This window comes from Furipterus horrens, unplaced genomic scaffold, assembly GCF_987537825.1.
Source record: "Furipterus horrens unplaced genomic scaffold, mFurHor1.1.pri manual_scaffold_13, whole genome shotgun sequence".
Lineage (NCBI taxonomy): Eukaryota > Metazoa > Chordata > Mammalia > Chiroptera > Furipteridae > Furipterus > Furipterus horrens.
This window is the reverse complement of record NW_028327183.1, coordinates 25,601,023-25,618,275: the sequence shown is the minus strand read 5'-3', so window position 1 is coordinate 25,618,275 and position 17,253 is coordinate 25,601,023. Positions and strand designations below refer to the sequence as shown.

At 47.5% G+C, this 17,253-nt stretch overlaps 1 protein-coding gene across 1 annotated transcript in view; it reads right to left on the bottom strand.

The window, feature by feature from the left end:
* Window positions 1-17,253, bottom strand: part of PLCG2 (phospholipase C gamma 2) — a 151,615-nt gene that overhangs the window by 61,561 nt on the left and 72,801 nt on the right. The window contains exons 8-16 of the mRNA XM_090261181.1: window positions 15,368-15,411; window positions 13,653-13,725; window positions 9,388-9,489; window positions 8,588-8,706; window positions 6,999-7,084; window positions 5,443-5,563; window positions 4,902-5,070; window positions 1,310-1,414; window positions 165-254 (exon numbers count right to left, since the gene is read on the bottom strand). Of these exons, the coding sequence (XP_090117307.1) occupies window positions 165-254; window positions 1,310-1,414; window positions 4,902-5,070; window positions 5,443-5,563; window positions 6,999-7,084; window positions 8,588-8,706; window positions 9,388-9,489; window positions 13,653-13,725; window positions 15,368-15,411 (909 nt within the window). The remainder of the gene's footprint in view (window positions 1-164; window positions 255-1,309; window positions 1,415-4,901; window positions 5,071-5,442; window positions 5,564-6,998; window positions 7,085-8,587; window positions 8,707-9,387; window positions 9,490-13,652; window positions 13,726-15,367; window positions 15,412-17,253) is intronic.

Here is a 17,253-nt window from a genome sequence, read left to right as displayed (position 1 = left end):
GGGCCAGACAAAACTTCCAAATGCCCCCACACATGCCATTCACACTCTTCAGAGAGCAGGAATGACCCTTGAACCTCACTGGTTAAGCCCTAGGCTGGCAAGCCAGTCAGAGAAGAGCCTTGATACCCAAAGAGATGAGAGGAGACATACAGGTCTCTGCCTACCTGGGGCAGTTCCTCTTCCACGTTCTGTTCAATGTCATCGCTAAAGGACAGTGTGGCATCAGCGATGGCGCAATAGTGCCGAGTCCATTTCTAGAAAGTGCAAGCAGCATTAACTTGTCCCCAAAGTCTCTACCCATCAACTCCAGGGCCCAGAGTCCCAGCCTGGCACCATCACCCCAGCATTCCCTGGGCGCTCACGTTTCCCACTTTTGTAGACATTCATGGTGGTTCCACAGACCTTGATCCCCTTTGAGGCATTTATTTAAAAATATCTAATTATTTGGAGTTTCTTTTGGCATTTTCAGAACTTCTCTATTCAGTGTATCCAAGGATAAATATGATTTACTATCAAACTTCTACTTCATATTTAATTTGAAGCCTTCACGAATGATGGGATTGTTTTTTATGTCCTCATGGCTGCCTTTTTCTTTTTTTATGACTGTCTTTCTCTAGTTCATTCTCTTTTTAAGACTTGCAGGATTTCTCAGCCAGTTTGTTTAGAGACCCTTCAATGTTTAATTGTGACTTAATTCTTTATTTAAATCCTAACTATTTTTGATGTTTATTTCTAGGATATGAGAATAGACACGTAAAAATATACTTAAGTGGATCTGCATTTTAGGTTAAGGGGTATGAGAAGTGATGTTAGTGCTCAAAATGCCTATTCTCATCAAGAAATAAGGTTGCCAGTGTCTCCGATTGGAAGACACTAAGGAATTAGGGAAGCTAAATGCCTTGTTGCATCCAGAATTAGTTCTTGGACCAGAAAACGGATGTTAGTGGACAAATTGGTGATATTGGAATAAGACCCACAAATTATTCAGTATCGTGCCAATGCTAACTTCCTGGTTACAGTCATTATACTATGATTACGGAGGACATTAGTATTTGGGGAATTGGAGTGAAGGATATACTCTTTGTGTTTGTATGGGTGTAAATATATTACCTATTATATATTATATATTATACAGTATGCTATATTGAACACTAAAGTATTTCAAAATAAAACATCAAAACATAAAAGAAAAATAGTTTCATTATAATGACAGATCCACTGGGGTCAAAATGGGAGTAGGCAGGACCCTCCTCAGAGCCTGCAGCAGGCCTGGGACGCACTCGGGACCCAGGAAGGGGCACGCGCTCACCTGGTCAATGGAATCCCACATGTACAGCTCGCCCTGCTGCTTGTGCTCGTCTTTCCTGTCCTCCATGTTGACATCAACGTCGCCTCGGGGCCCCAGCTTCTTGTGCTGAGGGGGAAACATAGACAGCCTGTCTCCCTCAAGACCCCGGTCTAGGACGTCTGAGCCGACAGCATCCACCTGCAGCGCTGCGCCTCGGCGCCGTCTGCCCCCCGCGCCTGGCCCCTCTCCAATGCCTGGCTCTGTGCTCGGTGCCGCCTCCTCAGGGGAGCTTTCCTCAACCACGTGATCTGCAAATAGCCCACACTTCCTTTCCCAGCCTTCCACTCACTCGCTGGCCCTTGGTAGTTATTTTTCACACTCTTAGTCTATGTGTTTCTGTGTTTCTATCTGTTCGTCTTCTGTTTTCCCTGCTAGAATATAAGTCCCATGAGGACCACTAAAGGGAACTTATGTTGCTTAAAAATGGTTCAAGGTTCCCTGGGACTTTGTTTCGTTCCCTGTTCAATTTCCTGTGGTAGCTCAACAGAAAGTGCGCAGTAAACACTCAGTGAGTCGACAACATCACCCGCGTGCGGCATTCTCCAGTGCACAGGGGGCAAGGCAGGTCACAGCCAGCCCAGGGGCACGGGGTGTGCAGGGCAGTGGAAGGCACACTGAGGATGCAGAGGAAGAACACCCGGTCCAAACAGCAGTGCTGCTACTTTATCAGCTGTGTGACTCGGGACAGGTGGCCACACCTCTCTGAGCCTCACATTCCTCATCTGTAAGACTGACATGATGACAACAGGACACTCGCCTGGGTGAGTACTGACCACCCACCTAGACAAGCATTTGTAGATCCCAGGCAGTGGTGACCTGGTGAAGAGAGTTCAGGACTGGGAGTCAGACTTGGATTTGAATTCAAGGCCTATCACCTTACTAGCTGTGTGACCTTGGCCATATGACAATCTCTTTCCCAATCTCAATAACTTTCTCTCTAAACTGGGTATAATGACACCCCTGTAGGTCCCTGTAAGCCAGTGGTTCTCAACCTTCCTAATGCCGTGACCCTTTAATACAGTTCCTCATGTTGTGGTGACCCCCAACCATAAAATTATTTTCGTTGCTACTTCATAACTGTAATTTTGCTACTGTTATGAATCGTAATGTAAATATCTGATATGCAGGATGTATTTTCATTGTTACAAATTGAACATAATTAAAGCATAGTGATTAATCACAAAAACAATATGTAATTATATATGTGTTTTCCGATGGTCTTAGGCGACCCCTGTGAAAGGGTCGTTCGACCCCCAAAGGGGTCGCGACCCACAGGTTGAGAACTACTGCTGTAAGCCAGGGGCATGTAAGGCACCTGTAAACAACACAGCATGACATGGTCTGCTTTGAACAGCCTTGAATTATCTCTTTGGCCTCAGCTGAGTCACTTAACCTCTAGACTTCAGTGTCCACACCTGGAAAGTGGGCTGGGGGCCTGGATAAGCCTCGCAGGGTTATGATCAGATAGGAGAAGAAAACACAACCATGCCTAGCCCAGTACCAGTGCGTGGCACACACTGAGTGGGTCACAGATGCTATTTTGATCCCCTTTCCCTGCAATAGGACAGGGTGAGTCATGAAGTACGGGGGGGGGGGGGGGGGGGGGGGGGCAATGGCTGTTCTAAAAGGGGCTTTCGCAGCCTAAAACAAGAGCAGGAAATGCCTGGGGACAGACAGCTGTCCTAACAGAAGCAGAGGGAAGTGACAAATGAGCTGGGAACAAGCTCAGAAAAGGGCCATGAGGTCCCCTGAAGACTCAAGGACCAAATGCCTGAGAAGCTGTGGACCCTCCCAGGCTCAGCTCCCTTCACCTCTTGGAGTCTCAGAGAAAACTGCCCCAGGGTCTTAGCCAAATCCTCCCAATATGCTGGTGCTTTTAGACCTGAGGGCACCCATGCCCCCTCACACTGTTGGGTACTACTTATTGATGGGCCGGTCTCCCTCCTAGACCTCCTGGCACATAGGGATTGTTCCCCCTGTATCTGCCTAATAAACACCGACCCCTCCTTTCATACCAGCCTGCTGGTGGTTAATGAAATCCATCTCGCTCCTTCCACTAATGGCTGCCCAACCAGAAACTGCATATCCCAGGCTCCCTTGCAGGTGGCTAGGTTCTTGTGCCCCAAACAGGGCAGGCTAGGATGTGTACAGCTGACACCACACGTTTACCAGGATTCGCTGGCCCTGGAGCCCTGCTCATTCCCCTTCCTGCGAGCTAGAGCCCTACCACACACACCAGGACAGCACCCTTGGGCACAGCCTTCATGATCTATGCCATGGACCCCCTCTGAAGTCTGCAGAAAGACTGAGGACCCCCTTCTCGGAATAATGTTTGTAATATGTAAGATTATAAGACAGCCCTGACTGGTGTGGCTCAGTTGGTTGGGCATTGTTCTGTAAAGCGAAAGGTTGCTGGTTCAATTCCCAGTTGGGGCACACACCAGGGTTGCAGCTTCGGACCCCAGTCAGCGCATGTGCAAGAGGCAATCGATTGCTGCCTCTCTCTCACATGGATATTTGTCTCCCTCTCTTCCTCCCTCCTTTCCCTTCTCTCTAAAAATACATAAGTGAAATCTTTAAAAAAAGGATTATAAGAGAAACTATATTGAAATACAATTATTAGTATATTAAGTAAAAAATATTTGCAATATACAAAAATTGTGCTTTCTTTCTTAATATCTTATAGTAAGATCTAGAGGCAGTTCTAATAACTACCATAATTTCAAAGTAGTGACAAGTACAACATTATTCTGAGATATTTGCGATAACTGTAAATGTGATATGAAAATATCCAACTGGCTTGTTGCCAATAATCATCATGGAAGGAAATGTTAAGTTTTACTTATAGGTTAATAAAAATAAAGAGGCAACATTTTTTCCCAAAGTTCACATATCACCTCTCCTGAATTCTATCTGAGGATTCTTGAAAACCCCTTCCCTAGACTTTAGAACAGGACCCGGGGTCCCTGGATGACCTTGTGGGCCAGACTTCAAAGCTTCCAGAACACGCTCCCTCAGATGAGGAAGAAATAAACTCTTACACGTTTAAGCCGCTGTGTATCTGGTTTCTTTATCCTAGTCATACAAGCACCCAGTGTCACCCCGTCCATGGCATCCTTGGCGCTCTTGGGTACAAGTCACTCATCTTTCCCAAAGCACTTGGCACACAATCCCATTAGCATATGCAGCCCTTTCTGGGCAACTTCCCCCCTCCTGTCCACCTCCCACACCAGACTGGGAGCTCCTGCAGGAAAGAGCACCCCTAGCGCCTTACACAGGACTGAGAAAGGGGCGTGGTGAGGTCTGCCAAAAGAAGGAACGAGTTACTATTTACGTAGCACTGCAATGGCAGAGTGCAGTTCCGAGCATCCTTACAGCACACTAACCACATGGGTTCTATTATTATCTCCACCCGAGACCGGCGAGGGCACAGAGGCACCAAGAGGCTAACTGATTGGGAAGGAGAGCAGTGTGAGCAGGGCAGCGGGACCCGGAGCCTGTGCACTGAGCTTCTGGCTCTCCTGAATGAATGGCACAGCCCGAGGCCGCCTACCTTGATAATGATCTTCTCCCGCAGCTGGCTGGGCGACGGCAGCTGGTCAGCACTGGCCTCCGTCGGCTTTGTCAGCAGCAGGTCGCCAAACACCTCCTTGAACACTCTGGCCATGTAGCGCTGCTGTTCCACGCTGCAGTGCTCCTCAATGGACAGGATCACAGGGAAGCTGCAGGTGGCCGGGGCGAGGAGGCAGACGCTCCATCTGAGCCTGCCTGGCAGAGCAGCTGGGGACCCACCCATGCCCGCCCAGCAGAGGGGCAGGTAGGCTCAGATAGGGGGAGCAGAGGCCACTGAACAGCCACATGGTTTCCCAGTGCCAGTCTCCTCCAGGCTCTGGAATTAGTCAGGGACCTGTGCTCTTGGCCTGTAGAGGGCGCCATCACTCAGCCAAGGACTTCAATCAAGAAGAAGCCCTGGCTGGTATGTTTGTATCTGTGTGCATGTCTGGGTGTGGGGGTAGGGAGGGGTGTCTGTCTGTCTGCTCAACCTTAGCTACCTTTCCCTTAAAGGTGAACCACCTGGAAATCAGACAACTGACCTCGAGGTGACAAATGCGTGGTCTTTGATGGCCTGCACAACGTCATCAAACTTGATCTTGGTAGTCCGTGTCCAGCCATGGTAAATGATGGGCTTCCCATCGGGCCCGTCCCAGCAGTCCACTGCAGGGAGAAATGTGTAGCCTCACCACCTGTCCACCACTCACCACCTCACGAGTCCACTGGTGGCACACACGTGCCCAGCCAGTTACAAGATCAGTCCTGACCCCCATGCCGCCTCAGTTACTAGAACATGGGGGACAAACCTATTACACTTAGGGGCCACCAACAGGAGGACAGGTGTTACCTGTGTACATGTGTTACCTGTGCAGTGACAGGAAGATTTTGGTTGTTGAAATAAAGGTCCCTTTGTGATTCAATATATCTGTCCAAAAGAAACTATTTTAAATGTATCTCTTCTAAAAAGATATTTACAGTGTGTTTTATTTTATGATTTTACTTGTCTAAACCTTAGCTTGCTTTTTCTGCTAGTGGAAATAATATGCAGCAATATGAAAATGTATTCTTAAAGGTTCCCAGTACAGTGTCCAAACAGAATGAGATTATGTAGAAGGTGAACATCCCCTATAACTTCATCCCCAGAAGTAACAGGAACTGACAGTGTCAAACCTAATTTTTTCACATTTGCTCTTCCCCGAGGGGGAAAGAAGTATGAAATAGGCAATACTCTGTAGGAATAATTGCTATTAAAAGTTTGATATCATGGTAAAATTTTTTAAAATAAAATTGAAGCCTAAATCAGTGGCTTGTGCCTTTTCTTAGCCTAATATACCCATGAGCCTCTGGTGGTCAAGTCAGGCCAGGGAGTAAGAGGTGAGGAGAAGGAAGCAGCTGGACCCTGGGCATGTCCAGGTGCCTGGAATCACCTGTACTGGGTGTCTGTGATCAACCGTGACGGGAATGATGAGGATGGCATCCAGGGCTGGGCCAGCTGCTAAAACTCAAAGGGCTTTTATTTGCCTTCCTCTATAAAAAATCCTGAAGGAAACCAAGGAAGGACAGAGGACAATAAAGCCATCTTTGCTACTGGCCTCCCAGGCCTCCCATTGTATCAGGGCACTATCTAGATGGTTTTTTGGCTCCAACCCGGTCAGGCTCAATACCACTCCTTGTGGTGGGGACAATGTTCTTCTGGGACAGTTCCTTGCCATTTATGGCTACGTCCCTTAACCAAGATGCTGCGAGCCTTGGCCTGTTCCACCCCCTATTTACCTTTAAAATTAAAAAAGCATCAAGCTGCAGGTGGCAGTGGCCGGCCAGCTCAGCAAGGTGGGCAGGCACTCTGTACCCAGCTGGCAGAGCCATTGGGGACCGAATCTGTGCCTGCCCAGCAGAGGGGCAGGTGGACTCAGCAAGGGGGAGTAGAGATCACTGAACAGGCAATGGTTTCCCAGCACCAGCCTCCTCCAGGCTGTGGAACCAGAGTGACTTGGGGTCTTGGCCTGTAGGGGGCACCAACCCTCAGCTGAGGACTTGGCAGTAACAAGTAGCCTCTATTCGCAGTAAGTGTTGTCTCCACCAGGAAAAAGCTACTCACACTCAATGCAACGACAGCCCATGCGCAGACAGCGGATATACGCCTCCGTGGACGACTCACTCCGCAGCTGGTCACCTGTGAGGTACCTGAAGGAAAGAAGGCGGCTTGCACCTTATGGTGTCCTTGGGGAACTTCTTAGCCCAAGCCCGCAAAGGCCTGAGTTTTTCCTGTCTAGAAAGTCCCAGGGTTAGGATCTGGTCTAGACACTTGCCATCATGTGGCCATGCCTTAGACTCAGGCCACAATCACAGGATGTGAACAATAACCACCTTGGTAATCCAAGTGTAGGGTTGAGACTGTGTGTTCTTTTGAGGAGAACTGGGTCAAAGGGTGTCAGGAGTGAGATTCACAGCAGATGATAAATTAACAACTCTCCCCTGGCCGCCCACTGGCCCTCAGTCTAAACAGGGCAGAGATGGGACATCATTTTGATATCAGGGAGCCAGGCACTGAACAGGTGATCAACAACTATTGGTGGAATGTACTCTGCTGTGAACTATATCCATCAGACATGAAACTACATATTTGCATGCACTCTCCTCATCGTGTTCCCCTTTTACGAGCTGATGTTCTTTAACCGTCTTCTGGGTTTGATAGAATTCACCATTCTACGACACAAACTCTTACACCAATGGATGTAGTGGAGAAGAGAGAACCATGAAATCAATTTGCCCCTGAAAAAGATTCTACCTTCCAAAATGCCTGGAGATAAGCTTAAGGGCCTCGCTAATGCCTGCCTGGAATGACACTTGGGAAAGCACCCATCTGCAGCTCTCTGGGAGCCCATGAGCCAAGGCCTTCGCCCTCTCACCTTATAAGGCAGACTAAATACTGGAACTTCAGTGCAATATCATTTCTTTCTTCCAGGCTATTCTCCTTTTAGCAATCAGGTAATCTTCCAAAGATGTAAATTTAAGCATGTTGCTCTCTGGCTTAAAAGCCATCAGTGGCTCGCTCCCACTGCCCCCACTCTCACTTAAAGATTCCACTCAGGCTGATCCCACTGGCCTCCTCTCCTGCCATGCAACACCTCACCTTCCTGGATTCTACAGTCTAATTTTAACAAATCTCTCTCAGTTCCTCCTGCCCCTGGACCTTTGCATATGCTGTTCCTCTTTCTAAAACCTTCTTTCTCACTTCACCACCTGTTCTCCTCTCACTAACTGTTGTCTTTTGTTAAGAGTCAAAGGAGGTCTTTTCCCCTCCCAGCACATGAGAAGAGCGCTGTTCCGTCCTGCCTTGTTTACTGCTATATCCCCAGCAGGCAGCAAGCACAAGGCAGACTGTAAATATCAGTCCAACGACTGATTCAATTGCTTTGATGTAGCTACTATGAGATGTCCAACCCATTTAAACACCAGCTTTGGTGATTGGCTTTTTAGGGCCATAGAAAAAGGATGATCCTTATAATGCCAACTGGAAAAAAGAAGTGCATCCCCTCACCCCCTCCAGCAGCGTTTGTATACTCCAGGCTGAGAAATGTGGCCCTGCACTCTGTCCACTCCCCACACACTGCCAAAGCAGCGCACTGGAATACTCGCCTTACCCCCTTCGCCTGCAACCCATCCCAGGCTGGCGGCAAAACTCACGTGTTATGTGATGAGGAGATCCAGTAATGAGACAAGGGGTTGTTCATGTCCTGCATGTCCACCATGTCATATTTCTCATCCCAAATGCTGTTCTCCCGTGAAAACAGGTATGTGAGGAACTAGGGGTGGGGGGGTCACACACACAGAGACAGGATCATCATGACGAAGGGAAACATGGGTGGCATTGGGTTCTTTCTGGTCTGTGCCAGCACAGGGAAATGGTAGCTCTGATTCATGGGCTCAGCAGATGGTCTCCAGGCCTCCATGACCCAAGTTTCCACACAGAAACTCAGACAGCAACAGGCTGTACTGACACTGACCGTGTTTCCTTTCTATTGTGTATCCTAAAGTATTTGTTACAAGAATATATGCTTCCCATATATAATAAGTTTTATGGTATAATACCATAGGCATTTGTGAACCCACCAACTTGATAAACAAAACATTAACAGTATATCATATCATTTAAAAGTCAGGAATTTTAATATCCTAAGTCTTTACCCTTTTTTAAAAAATTGGATTGAGTGACACTGGGGTAACACGCTGCTTTCTGGGAACAAGTGACAGGGAGCAGGAGCGCCCCACCTTCTTCAGTCTTACCTTCCCTCTCCTCACTCAGGGCCACAGGAATCCCCAAACCTTTGAACTTGGTGTACCTACCATGCCTGAGAAGCAGACACCCTTCTAGGGGCAAAGGCAAGAAATGCACGCCAGAAACAAGGTCACTAGACAAGGACAAGTCAAAAGAAAGACTGGGAGAAAACTAGCCCTCGTGGACAGCTCCCCAGAAGTCCATTCACCTCATCAACAAACAGGAAGGGCTCCGCAGTTTCCCGCATTGTGTCGTCGATAAACTTCGTCATCCTCTTGCGGACTTTGTTCAGATCCTGTGCCCAAAGCTCCTTGGAATGACAAAAAGAATGAGAAATCACCAAAAAGAGGTCTGGCAAAAAGTCATGTCAGGCCATCCAGGTGACTTGTCTGGTGGACCCCGGGCAAGTCCCATACCCTCTCTGTGCCTCCTCACCCATAACACGGAAGTAAGAACAGCCAGGCCATGTTCTGTGAGAACGCATATTATAAAGTAACTTTATTGTTTTCCTCTCCAAACCCTACGGCCCAAGGATTCATCAGGCAACGGGCGAAAACAGGGCCCATAGACCCAGCTTTGACTAATGCTTTCCGGGTTCCGAATATGCTAAAGCCTCTCTCTTTAAGGATAATAAAAGCAAATGTGCAACCAGATGTGTGTGCGGTTGGATGGGAAGGGTCAGACCAGGAAAGGAAGAAATGCTAACGACAGACACAAATGAGGTGGTGGAGAAAGGGCCTCCCTGGTGTGTGGTTACACATCAACAATGACCTTGCTTTTGATTCTTGCAAATCTATGGATAAGGGGCACAAAATAGCTAGGAGACTAGGGAACGACCAGTTCATTTGAATACAGGGGTGTTATAATCTTTGAATACTAGGACATGAAACTCAAACTGTAGGACACTTCATGCAAAGGCCTTGTCGGGCTCTGATGCCCCCGAAAGGCCAGCAGCTTCCTCCTTCCTTCTACAAGCTTTCTCATAGAAAGCATGGGTACTTAGTTGGCATAGCCTGGATCTGGATGACTGTCAATAAGAAATCTTCTGCCTGCCCTGGCCAGTGTGGCTCAGTTGGTTGGAGTGTCATCCCATAGACCAAAAGGTCACAGGTTCAATTCCTGGTCAGGGCACATACCGAGGTTGTGGGTTCCATCCCTAGTCAAGGCACTTACAAGAAAGCAACCAATCAATGTTTCTCTCTCACATTGATGTTTATTTCTCTCTCTCTCTCTCAAAGCAATGAAAAAATGTCATCGGGTGAGGGTTGAAAAAAAAAGTAAAAAGAAATCTTCTGCCTGAAGGAGTTTAAAATACAAAGTCTAGGGGTTACCAAATGACTCTACTTGGTATAGGTATTGTGCTAGGACTCTGTATTAATGAAAATAAGAATAATGATAGAAGGAATAACAAGGGGTGATGGCAGTCAACACTGGGCACAGACTATGTGCCAGCCTCTGTTAAATCTTTTCCACTAGTGGCTTATTGGGAACCCACACAACCCCAGGAGGTCCATATTATTTTCCTTGTTATATAGTCAATAACGACCCAACAGTGAGCTTGAGACCAGCTCAGGCACATCCATTTTGAGGTCTTCCTCTGAACCCCCTTTCTACAGTGTGACCTTGGGCTCAGGTATATTTAATCAGTCCCCTAATGGAGAGTTAGATTAGTTACAAGTTTTCACTTCTATTGAAAATGCTGCCATTATTGCTTTAGGATAAGTTCCTAAAAGGGCAATTATTTAATCAAAGTATACACCCTTTTTTCAAAGTTTTTGTTTTAATTGCATAGTGCCCAAGTGCTTTCTAGGAAAACTCGTACTAATTTGCACAGCAAGTGCTACGGTGCTTATTCCACATGTGAGCATCCATCACACCAAACAAATGTCCCAGCTGACTAGCTCTGCTTCATGCCATCACCTCCCAGAGCAGCAGACACATGGGACATTAGGAGTAGCCGGGCTGATGACTCAGGGTCCCCATCTTCATCAGTCTGCCCTCCCTACCACACTCACACAGATGCTCACAGGCCGTCTCACGTGTGAGGAGCACCTGCCCTTTGCTCCCGGTCCACATCCCTGGCCCAGGGCAGTGGGGGTGAGCCCGCCACTCTCCCCTGTGATCAAATTAAGCAGCTCCAGGTGGTGAATGCTGGGATCTAGGCTACTTGTCCCCAGGAGGTTGGCCATGGAACCACTGACAAGGAGAAAATTCTGAGATGTCCGAAACTCAATTACAACAGACCAGAGTGTGGAAGGAGGTGACGAGGGAGTTTAATCAGTAAACTGCAGGACAAGACCAACAAAAGACTGCTTGCCTTCCTTAGTGGATGTTGAAACCCTGAATTAACTTGCAGGTGGCTATTTCCACAATTTTCTAAAGAGGACAGCCAGGTGCCACTGACCACCAGGTGCCTCTGCTTCTTGTTCCCATTGAACTTTCTGGACTGTTGCCCACCACCCATCCAAGGAGCGCACACCTCCTTTCGGACTCTGCCCCAGAACAAGCCCACTTCGCTTCTCCCACCCCCCTTTATCTGTAGCCAATGTAAGTTCTTTCAAAGCAACTTCGATCTTTCCTCCCCACATTGTTTCCATGGAAGAGCCCGTAAACTTGAGGACCACGGACGTTTGTTTTGCTCTTTGTCCTGCTGCGGGGGGGAGACACACTGCACGTCCCAGGACCCCGTCCTTTTCTGCCTTTCAGGAAAGCTTTTAGCCATGATTTTTTTTTTCTTGGTTTAACACTTCAATAGCTCCCGAACAAGGTGAGTAATTCAGTGCACGGCAGAGCACGGCAGAAAGGAAAAACCACACGCCTCTCCCTCTGCTTCCCTCTACTGGCCGCTCAGTCCCGAGCATGTAATTGTGCCAAACAGAACTCATGTATGGATGGTCCCCTTCCTGTGACTTCCCCTTGGTGGCAGCTCAGGCTGAGCAAATAATCCTTCTCTTGATCCCTCACATTCTACCCCCACGTGGAGAAGCAGGTCACCTCGATGTCCTCAGTCACCATCACCGTATTACAGTAGCTGCCGCCCTGTCCCGGGGCCCCCGTGTGGCTGCCCTGTGCAAAGTGTGTGCTGTGTGTCTGTTCATTACTTTCCCTACAATCAAAGAAATCTGAACATGGGCTGTGTATTGGAGGACGTAAAATTAGTATTCAGGGTGCAGGGTGTAACAGGGGTGTTATGATTATGGTTTTTTAGAAGAAAAAGAGGTCCATTTCATAAGAGAGGCATGCTGGCTTATTTACAAGTGAGACGATACATTGTCTTAATGATACATTGCAGTTTACTTTAGAATTTTCCAGCAAAATAATGAAGAAGGGAGAAAGGGAGGGGAGACACTCAGAATAGATGTAATAAAATTGGCAAATGTTCATACTTTTTAAATCGTAGTGATGGGTAAGATGGTGCTGCCATGCCAGCTTGGCTACTGTAGTGCATGCTTAAAACATTCTGCAATACAAAGACCTTTAAAATATAAATTAACTGAACGTTGTTATGAACCTAAGACTGCTCTAAAAAAGTCTATTAAAAAACAAAAAATTAAATAGAGAAAATGTAAATGAGACTCGAGTGATATAAATAAAACATTGAAATAGGTATGTGACTATGTATTTAGATACATATACATATACACAAAGCTCAATACAATATTCTGACCCCCACAATTCTGAGAGGTGGGCTCTCAACCCCAGCTAAATAGAAAATTAGGGTACAGGAAGGTCAGACGACCTGCCCAGGGTCGCAGAGCTAGTAGGAGGATCTCAGCTTTATCTCAGTCCAAGTTTCTCAGCTGGGCACTATTAACACTTTGGGTAGAGTAATTCCTTGCTGTGGGAAGGTTGACCTGTGCATTTTAGGATGCTGAGCAGCCTCTCTGGTCTGTACCTACTACACCCCCAGCTGGGGCAGCCAAAACTGTCCCCGGATGTCGCCCTGGGCGGCAGAACCAACCAGGGGAAAACCACTGCCCAACACAAAACTCCTTTGGCTCTGTCACCAGCTTGGAGCCTGTATGTAAACACTCTCTAGGAGACTTCCCACATGCCATCTGTTTAAGGACAACTGTGCTAATATATTCCCCTCCCCAGAGGACCCGGCAGGCCAAGTGCCTTAGTCACATCCTCCATCAGTCAGAGATGGCTTCCCGAGGAAGCGACACCTAAGCTGAGTTAGGAGAGGCAGCAGAAGCCAGCCAGGTGAGGATGCCCTGCCTGCAGGCTGTCACCCTGCTGGGCTGCCTGCCTTGGAGAGCTCTCCCTCTCGCCCTTCCTCAATTTGTGCCTTGAAAAGGAGCAAACACGAGGCTGTTCTCATCCCAGAGTCTAAGACAGCAAAGTGGCAGCGGACAGGGAGACCACAGCTGTTTCATGACTACAGGTGGTCAGGTGAAAGCAGGTGGTGAGAAGGTGAGAAACCATCCAGGAAGCTGCCCCTCTCCCCCGACCGCCCTTCCGTTCTCTCACCTGCTGCTCGTGTAAGAGAAACCGCTGGAAGTCATGCAGGTGAACAGCGGAGGCGTCCGGCCGGTCAGTGTTGCTGCCCTCGGGGAAAGAGACAGTGTTTAGAAAGGGACACACATCAATAGTCAAGAGGCCTTTCGTGGCAGCGGGCAGCCTGCCGCCCGGACACCCTGTCAGGATGCTCCTCAGTGCCAGGTGCAGGCCTGTCAACAGGAAGATGAAGGTGACCTAGATGACATTCCTGACATACAACGTTCCAAAGAGGACGCAGGAACCCTGGAGGGCAGACCCTAGAACCTGCACGTAGCTGCTCCCAGGTGGTCCCAGTGCTGAGGGAGGAGGAGGAGGAGGAGGAACACGGACACGCATGCGTACACAAATGCTTGGGTAGGGTGGGTGTGGACAGGATGCAGGGGGAGCTGGAGAAGTGACCCGGGCCACATCCAAGTGTCTCCTTAGAAGACACCATCCAGAGTTTGCTAAGCCAACGAGGGCTCTGAGGCAGGAGTGGGGCCAGGGGAAGCCCCCAGGCTCTGGGTGGACGGGGAGAATCAGATGGAATATGCAGGACTTGGGCCATGGAGCCAGCAGACGCCGGCTGTTGGAAGAATTTTCTATTTGATACAAGGGAATGTTCACCCTGAATAAAGGGAGGCTCCACCTTGCTCAGCATCTTGCTGACACATGGCCTTGGGGAGAAGATGTCCACAGCTATCAAAAACCCAGGACCTCACTGGACGGGCACAGGCAACCCTGGTCTCTACGGAAAGGGCAATCTGTAGAACAGATTCATACTTGTCCCTGAGCACATGCAAGTGGGGTAGGGCTGGGGTCTTCTTAAAATATATGAGCTAAAACATGCTTTAAACTTTCTTTCTTTGCTAAACACTCAGGGTCCAAAAGTCTATTGTCTTTAGTTATGAGTGTATTTCTAACATTTGCTAACCAGCCTCCTAAGTTTGCTTCATATCTTTTCATTAATTCTCCAATCTTTTCATTCCAATACCATGTAAACATCAGACTCAGTTGTTTTATACACTCTGAAGTGCTGGGGTCTCTCACTTAGAAAGTGACAGAGGGAATAATTGCTGGAGTGTCTGCATAATAAGAGCTGGTCCCGGTCATTGTGCCGCAAATCACGTTCTCGGGGCTGTTAACGCCATGGAAAAGCTTTCTCTCAGGCGGACAGGCTTGGGAAACACAGAACATTTCCAAAATCCCCTACTCGGGGAATTAGTAGCGCAGTCAAGGTCCTGACAAGTCCTGCAGCACTTGCTTTTTAATAATATCATTATTTCTATATATGGGTTCTTGCCACACACCACGTGAAGCACTTTATATGCTCTGACTCGTTTTAATTCAGTTAAACCTGCTTACCCAGCAATTTCCCAGATTCACTTGGCCCCTAACGTTGCTTTAATTTGTGTAAGAAACCTGTTCACCAGCCATGTCCTACGAAGCCCACTCCAGGAAAGGAGGCCCTGAGCACACAGGTTTCTCTACAGACCCCTGGGAGCCACCCTCCCGACACTCACAAACTCTGCTGCTACTGTTCGGCTCATGCATGCTCACGGCCAATCCCTGGGCAGGAGGATCCCCTCGCCCCGCCCCCGGGCCCACCCACAGAGGCAACCCTCCCAGAGCCAGCCCCCAGCTGTGGCACCATAACCAGCACCGCCCCCACCCCGAACAACAGTAACCCAGACGTGGTGCCTCACCCCAAGATGAACACGGAGGAATCTTTTTTGAATTCGTCAAGAATCTGAAATTGAAAACAGAAGGAAAAAACAACACAAAATAAACATTAGACAAGTCGTGCCACTTAATGCAAATGAACAGATTTTGGGGCCTAAAAATTTAACACTATAATTTGTGTGACTTATTAATGCAAGTGAACAGGTTTTTTTCTCTCTTCAGTTATCATTTTAATTTGTATGACTTGTAAGTATTCAAATATAACCAAGACCTGGCTGATGTGGCTCAGTGGATTGAGTGCCGGCCTGTGAACCTAAAGGTCACAGGTTTGATTCCCAGTCAGGGCACATGCCTGGGTTGCAGGCAGCAGGTCCCTGGTTGGGGGCGTGCGAGAGGCAACCAATCAATGTATCTCTTGCACATTAATGCTTCTCTCCTTCTCTATCTCCCTTCCCCTCTCTCTAAAAATAAATACATATATAACCAAAACTTATGAAGCAAAAGGCAGAAGTCTTCCTCACCTCTTTTATAATCTTATTCCTGAGAATCTATCACTCTTAATAACTTCATAAGTTTCCTTCTTGGGTTTATTTTATGGATACTAGTCTAATTACATCTTCTCATAATTATCACATCATGTCTCCCAACTTGTTGCTGTTGTTTCAAGCTTTACACATTACTTTACAACCTCAAATGGTCCTGCCTCATTCCTTTGAAAACCCACCTTGTATCCCATAACATGCACACCATTGATTTTCTGCTGTTATATCCAGTATTATAAAGAAGGCCCTCGTTCTATCTTTTCCCACTTGGGCGAGTATTCCCGTTGGGTACATTCCCAGCTGGAAAAGCACCGGGACGTGGGGTGTGCATGTGAACTTCAGAAGATCAATCAACTGGCTCTCAAAACAGCTGTCCTGCCCAGCAGCCCTACCAGGGAACACACACACCTTCCTACATACCTCACTGCTACATTTCAAATCCTTAATATTTCAGAGTACTAAATTAAACTATTTAAACATTTAAACAAGATCATATGAGAAGAGGGAAGTGGGTAAGGACATGGATGACATGAGATGGCCATTGGTTGACTGGTCATTGCTGAAGCTGGCTGATGGCTACATAAGGGTTTGTGATGCTATTATCTCTATGTGTATGTGTTTGAAATTTTATTAATACAAAAGTTTAAAAAATAAAAATTAGTGACCAGGCACTGAAGGTGGGCAAAGAAGAACTCAAACCCTAGCTGTAGCTTACTAGTGCATGACCTCCAGCAAGGAACCTCTCTGAGCCTCAGTTTGTTCATCTGTAAAAGGATAATAGCACCTCTTTCACAGGGTTGGAAGAAGAGTTAAGTGTGTGTAAAACTCCTAGCACAGCACCCAGCCTAGAGTTCACACTTAGAAAATGTCAGCTATGATTTGTGTACATAATACTGTTATTACAGCCTGGTTAAAGGTATATCCCTCACCAGGGGGACACACATAGAATTACATTTCTTATCTTCCTGCTGCTGCCTGACTTTAAGAAGCTCTGAAGCTTTAAAGCAGCAGCATAAGCAGGTGGTTAGATACAAAGAGGAACTGAAAACCTCAAGTGGAAAACCTATAGCTGTTGTTGATGAATAGGAACCTACTCCCTGGATTTAGGTCTGGGGGTCATCAATCACCATAAATAGCCTTGTCTCCCCAAGGAGCCCAAGAATCCTGCTGAGCCCCTAAGGGCACGCAGCTAAGACTTGCTCTGAGCTCAGCTCCCAGGGAGAGCTCAGGAAGTAAATTATATGCTAACGTTAGGGGAGGGGCATTTCCCTACCACAAGAGCAGTGCTGTTTCTCCAGTTAGCCAGTAACTATCTATAGAGCTTGGGGCTTTGTTAATCAAATTCCAAGTCACTGAATTAATATTAT